Here is a 6419-nt window from a genome sequence, read left to right as displayed (position 1 = left end):
AACAATGGATTGATTTAATCCAGACAGAAATTCAATAAAGAAACATGCTAAACTATGTTACCTACATGACAATAACACTGCAGAGCACATAGGCAGAGCAGATATGTGGACTTTCCTTCCCATGGCAGCAAAATACGCATTCCATTCAAAACACAAGAAACGCTTTCTAGGAGAGACCACACATTAACCACAAAACAAATATTAAGAAATTTAAGATTAAAATCATGACAAGTGTTTCATCCAATCAAATTTTATAAAACTAGAATTCAATAACAGAAGAAATTTTATTAAATCTATGCAAATGTGGAAATTGAACAACACGCTTCTGAAGAATCAGTGGTCAAAAAATTCAAAAGAGAAATAAAAACGTATTTTAAGTCAAATGAAAATGTAAACTCAAAATATCAAAATTTATGGGATGCAGCCAAAGTAGTTCTAAGAGGGAGTTTTATAGCGATGAGTGCTAATATTAAGAAAATAAAAAAATCTCAAACAACCAAATTTTATATTTCAAAATAACATAGATCAGAGCAGAAATAAATGAAAGACAATTGAAAGGTCAATGAAATTAAACATTGATTTTTGGAAAGAAAAACAAAATTGACAAACCTTCAGCTATACTAACCAAGAAAAAAGGAGAAAGAACTCCAATAAATAAAACTAAAAATGAAAGAGGAGACATTACAACTAATACCACAGAACTGCAAAGGATTATGAGATTATTACAGACAATTATGTGCTAACAAATTAGAAACCTGAGAAAAAAATAAAATAAATTCCTAGAAACATGCAACGTGTTAAGACAGAAATGTGAAGAAATATGCATTTAAACAAACCAATTAACAAGTAAGGAAATTGCATGAAAAATGCAAACTTTTCAACAAAGAAAGACCAAGGAACTGATGGCTTCACATGTGAATTCTACCAAGCATTTAAAGAACTGAAAACTAATCCTTCTCAAACTCTTACAAAAAATTAAAAAGGAAGAACACTTCTAGCTCATTTTACAAGGCCAGGATTACCCTGTTACCAATAGCCTATAAGACATTATAAGAAAGGCCCAGCTATGGCGAGGCAAACAGCAGGATGTCACTGCACAAAGATAGGATCATGTAGGTTCAAATCCTGGGCCAACCTGAGCACACATGCCAGAAATGGCCACAGACACACCTATGATCCTAGCTGACCAGAGGGCTCAAAGGAAGAGTGTGACATGACAATACCCTGCCAGTGCCTCACTCAACCCAATAAAGAAATAAACTTTAAGCAAAACACTATCAGCAGGACCAGCAGATGGCATAGTGGTTACATCACTGGACTCCTACGTAGTTGAGTTCAAGTCCTGAACCCAGTGGCTTGAAACTCACACCAGGCATGTGTGTGCGCGTGTGTGTGTACGTGTGCTCAAAATCCCAAGAGAAGAATGGAGGAGAAGGGATGGTAGCATGGTCATCCCCCCTCAGGGGTGAGTTCTTGTTTTCTGTCTCTTGGTCTCTCTCTGTCTCTCTGGCAAGCACACGTGCTCTATAGCAAAAACCTCTCTAAAAAAATAAAAATAAACAAAAAAGAACACTACAAGGGAAGGAAATTAAAGGTCAATGTCCCTGATGAGCAAAAATGCAAAAATCTTCAACAAAAATACTAGCAATAAAGTTAACTTTGCCCTTCTATTAAGTCACACATATCTTAGTATTAATATGCATTTGGGAAATTAATGATCTCTCACAAGGCAAGATTCAAGCAGCTTTCTTTGTTTGAACTGATCTTGAGGGCAAGGTATAGAACAGTAGGACTCGTGAATGCCTTCTGTTAGCTCAGGACTTATTTGCCCTTATTTTATGGGACTTAGCAAACCTTCACTTCATTTCAATTTTGGTCATTATTGTAGCTGTGTGGAATTTATGATCTCTGTAAACCAGAAGGTAAGAAATGGAAATGCGAACTTGATAGACTGGCGAGCGAGTGTGTCTCCTACAAGTCTCCAACTATTTGGAGAGTAGGTGATTCCGCCTCTTCTTTCCATTTCTGAGGATGAGTAACTTCATCCACTAGAGGAAGAACCAACAGGAGGGTAAATTTTATTTGCAAAAGACATGTTCATTTGGAAATTCTCTTTCCTATTACATTCCTTAAAAATGCAGTACTAAATACTCTGCAGTTGTTAGTAATCTCACCTCACTGAAGACCCACAACACTCTGAACAATGACGCTCTTGAATAGATAGTTTCTCTCAAGCCAGAGTAAACCTGTAGCCACACCTGACCATGCCTAGTTTTGTATGACCTGCAAACTAAGAATGGTTTTACATTTTCAAATGGTTGGGAAAAATATAAAAATAATATTTCATAACATGTGAAAGGATATGCAACTTGAATTTGTGTCCAGAAAGTTTTTATTGAAACACCATGCCTGCTCATTGACATATTCACTGGCATTTTCCTGACATAACAGCAGAGCTGAGTAGTTGCAGCAGACTGCATGGTCTACAAAGACTGGAATAGGCAGTCTCGGGCCCTGTGCAGAAAGCAGTTGTGAACCCCAGCTCTAGAGCTTTCAAAAGGAATGGAGGTACCAGCTTCCTTTGGTGCCTCCATTAACCTTTGCTTTGCAAGATGGTAGAGGTGTCTCTTGTGATTCTATGAGACAAGGGAAAGAAAACAGAACAAGTTAGTGGAGTCTCAGTGCTCAGTTCAAAACCTCAGTTGTCAATTAACTCACAGAAGCACCCACCCTCAGATTACTGCTTGGAACCTCGAAGCTACAGGACTCAGAGAATTATTTCGGGAATGTTCCCAGAAATGAAGAGTAACCTTTGGACACACTGGGTCTATCTCCTTGAAGGCCACACCCTCTGGGCTCTTCCTAATATTCTCTCCCTGGCAAGCTGGACCTCCTGACTAAAGGAAACCTTATGGGAGTTTGGAGTCGAGGAGATATGACACAGGAAGTGGCTACGCTCCAAGCAGGACCTGGGTATTTGAGATTCTGAAGGTGAAAGTGGAGCTTTTGCAGAAAGCTGTGGCAAGCAAAAGCTAGTCAGAAGAGCCCTGGGCCACCAAATGTATCCACCGCAGAAAGAATGGTCTACAAAAGGCCTGAAGAGAGGAATGGCCTTTCCCCCTCTTGGAGACAGAAAATACCAGAGACCAGGGCAGAACTGGGTGTGTGCTGTCTATCCTTAGAGGGATAAAGTTCCAGTAAGGGACTACTTTTTTTTTTGAGAGGTTTTTGCTATAGGGCACGTGCACTCACCAGACAGACAGAGAGAGTCAGAGAGACAGAAAGCGAGAAATCGCTTTCCAGGGGGAATGGCCACACCACAATCCCTTCTCCTCCATTCTCCTCTCAGGGTCTTGGGCATGCACGCACACGTGTCCGGCGTGAGTTTTAAGCCACTGGGTCCGGGATGCGAACTGCGATTGACCACATGGGACTCCAGTGACATAGCCATTACTCTAACTGCTGGTCCCGGAAGGGACTACTTTCTGAGTAAAGTACGCACAGTCTAGTCTTTGCACTATAGTTTGTGCAGCATCAAAAAAAAAAGTCCTTTGCAAAATGCAAGAAGATAAAATTATATTATCTGAATTGCAGCTTTAGAAAATTCAATAAACTTATGGGACCAGCAGTTAGCGTAATGGCTATGTTGCTGGACTCCCATGTAGTCGACCATGGTTCACATCCCGGACCCAGTGGCTTAAAACTCATGCCGGGTGCGTGTGCGTGTGTGCCTAAGATCCCAAGAGGAGAATGGAGGAAAAGGGATTGCGGTGTGGCCATCCCCTCTGGGGGATGATTTCTCACTTTCTGTCTCTCTGTCTCTCTCTGTCTGTCTGGCGAGTGCACAAACCCTATAGCAAAAACTTGTCAAAAAAATTCAATAAACTTGTGAGTCTTAAATATATATGTACATATGTATACATATGTACACATATGTACACACACATACATACATGTATACATTTATGTTCTCGAATCCTTGCAACATCCCAGCAAGACAGAGAGTGTAATATTCTAAGTGATTCAGTCTTTCTGACTCTTTACCATACTCACTTTAGGGAAAAAAAAGACATAAAAGGAAATTCCTCCAGAATTAGATATATACAAGTTTATGCTAGGTATCACCTGCTTGATGAAGGGATTGTCTGGTTAAAATGGGTGAGGTGTGATCATCTTAAGTGATGCAGGCATACGGTGATAGAAAAGCAATGTTCAGAGCTTCCGCTAAGCTTCATGGCTGGACGCTTATTTAGCTGCAGTTTATTTAGTCTAACTGCCAGCAGAATTTCTACCAGTACTAATTGATTTATGGAATTTGATATTTGTCATGAATACAGTGTTCCCAGAAATGGAAAAATGCAAATTTGAGAACTAACAGGTATGTGGGCATGAAGGTCAACACAGAGAGAGCAGAGGAGAACTCTGGTAGCAGTTGATAGCCTGCAGCGGTCAGGGCTGCCACGAGGGACCTGCAGCACTGGGAATGGAGAAAACAAGGTCAGAACACACAGTGAGATGGGTCAGGGAGCAGCAAAGTCACCTGGGAGAAGCAGTGGAACTTGCTGGTCGAGCCTCCGGGGGAACGTCCACCCTAACTAAGGGAAAGCAGGACCGGGTGGCCACAGAGACTGGCGGGGCCTGACCTCTCACAGGCACAGGCCCGTGCTCCTTCTCAGAGGGCCAGGAAACTCCTCTGTCTATGAAGCAACTCCTCCCACCCCCAGTTATCCCCCCACAGTGTGGGTGCAAGAGAGCATTTTCTCTTTCAAACTTCTCAGGAGACTTGGACAGGACTTAGACGTACTTAAAGAAGAAAGGAAGATAAAGAAAAGGTAGAAAAAGAAAGCAAGAAGGATATTTAAAGGGTGGAGAGGGAGGAGAGTGAGACTGGACGTGAAGGAGCCTGCTGCGATTTCTTGCCAAGCAAAGCCAGAATGAGAACGACTCACCAAGGCAGGTAGGGTTTTGTTTCCTTTTCCTAAGAATTGCAGATCATGAATGTTACCGTAAGAATAAAATGAAACTGTACCTATCCTGTTATGTAAACATTAAGTTTAACCTTTGCCTTTTTTGCTTCTGTACTAAAGCTGATGCCGCTCTCATTATAAACTGCTGAAGTTGTAAAAGCCCGGAACAATTTGCAAGTTAGCTTAGCACCTTGCAGAAAGCCCCTTATCTTACTTCCTCATTATTTCCATGGACTTCTGTCTATGTAACCTGAATGCCCCTTTGTTCGGGGCTTCATTCACCATTGTGTCTTGTATGACCGAGAGTGAAGTCCTAGTGCGCTAGAAATAAAGCCTCTTGCACTTTGCATCAAGAACCGGCTTTTGTGGTTGATTGGGGTTGCTGTAGCACTCCCTGGACAAGGAGGATTGGCCGGTTATTGGCAAAAACCTTTCATTTGGGGGCTCGTCCGGGATGTGACGGTCACCCCACTCCTACAACGTCGGCCTTGGAGGTAAGCCTTTATCTGTCTATTGTTCTCTCGTCTGTCTTCATGTAAAAGTCTGTATCAGGGTCCCTGTCTGTATCAGGTATCGCAGCTGTTCGGACTATTGTAAAATAGCTGGACTGTGGTCAGCAGACATGCCTGGAGGACCACAGGCTGCAGCCCTGGGGGATGCCCCAAGGGTGAGGGAGGATCAGGGACGCCTGATAGTCTCCTGTGGTAAGGGCACAGAGGCCTTCACAGCCAATGCCCATCAGAATCTGTTCTGAGTTTGTGGAAGACCTAGGTCGGTAAGTTGCTTTTTGTTTCTCTTGCCCTGTTCTTTGTTCTTTTGTCTGTGTTTTTAACCTATTCATTGACGATGGGACAGACTGTAGTGGTTCCTCTGAATTTGACTCTTAGACATTGGACTGAAGTAAAGGGAAGAGGTCACGACCTATCTATAGAGATTACAAAGGGTCTCTGACAGATGTTCTGTACATCCGAGTGGCCCACTTTCAATGTCAGATGGCTGACGGGACCATGCAGGCAACACAAGCTGGTAAGGATGCTGCCTCCCATTCTAAGGCAGGGCCTGGACTGGGAAGAAACTGAGGCAGGGCCCAGTTTACGAGCCCTCCCTTGTTTCCTTGTACTTGCTGGTATTCAATTTCTCTGCCATGAGTTTTACTGTTATTACAGTACCTTGTAAGGGTAAAACATCACCCCCAACCATTGCAATAAAGCCAATTAGTGATGTTGTAGGAATGTGGTTCCCTAAGACTGACAAGAGGACCAGGAAGTTTAAGACTCCCCCACCTGTCTGTTTTTTTAGTCAAAATTAACATATAGATTAAGTTAGTATAAACCAAATTAGCATTAGAAGCATATGTAGACTAAGTTAGTTTAAGGCCAGTTTTATGTAGATACCCCTTGTTAAAGCTACAGGCCGAAGTTAACTCATGCTAGGAAAGTCAGCACATTCACC

General features: G+C 42.2%; 1 protein-coding gene across 1 annotated transcript in view; it reads right to left on the bottom strand.

Moving 5' to 3' along the window:
* Positions 1-1971: 1971 nt before the first annotated feature.
* LOC102468932 (transcription intermediary factor 1-beta-like) overlaps positions 1972-6419 on the bottom strand; it is an 8283-nt gene continuing 3835 nt past the window's right edge. The window contains exons 4-5 of the mRNA XM_014588390.1: positions 2573-2636; positions 1972-2048 (exon numbers count right to left, since the gene is read on the bottom strand). Of these exons, the coding sequence (XP_014443876.1) occupies positions 1972-2048; positions 2573-2636 (141 nt within the window). The remainder of the gene's footprint in view (positions 2049-2572; positions 2637-6419) is intronic.

Source organism: Tupaia chinensis, unplaced genomic scaffold (genome assembly GCF_000334495.1).
Source record: "Tupaia chinensis unplaced genomic scaffold, TupChi_1.0 Scaffold000037_21, whole genome shotgun sequence".
Classification (NCBI taxonomy): domain Eukaryota; kingdom Metazoa; phylum Chordata; class Mammalia; order Scandentia; family Tupaiidae; genus Tupaia; species Tupaia belangeri.
Note: the sequence above shows the minus strand (reverse complement) of the source record. Positions and strands in the feature narration are given on the sequence as shown.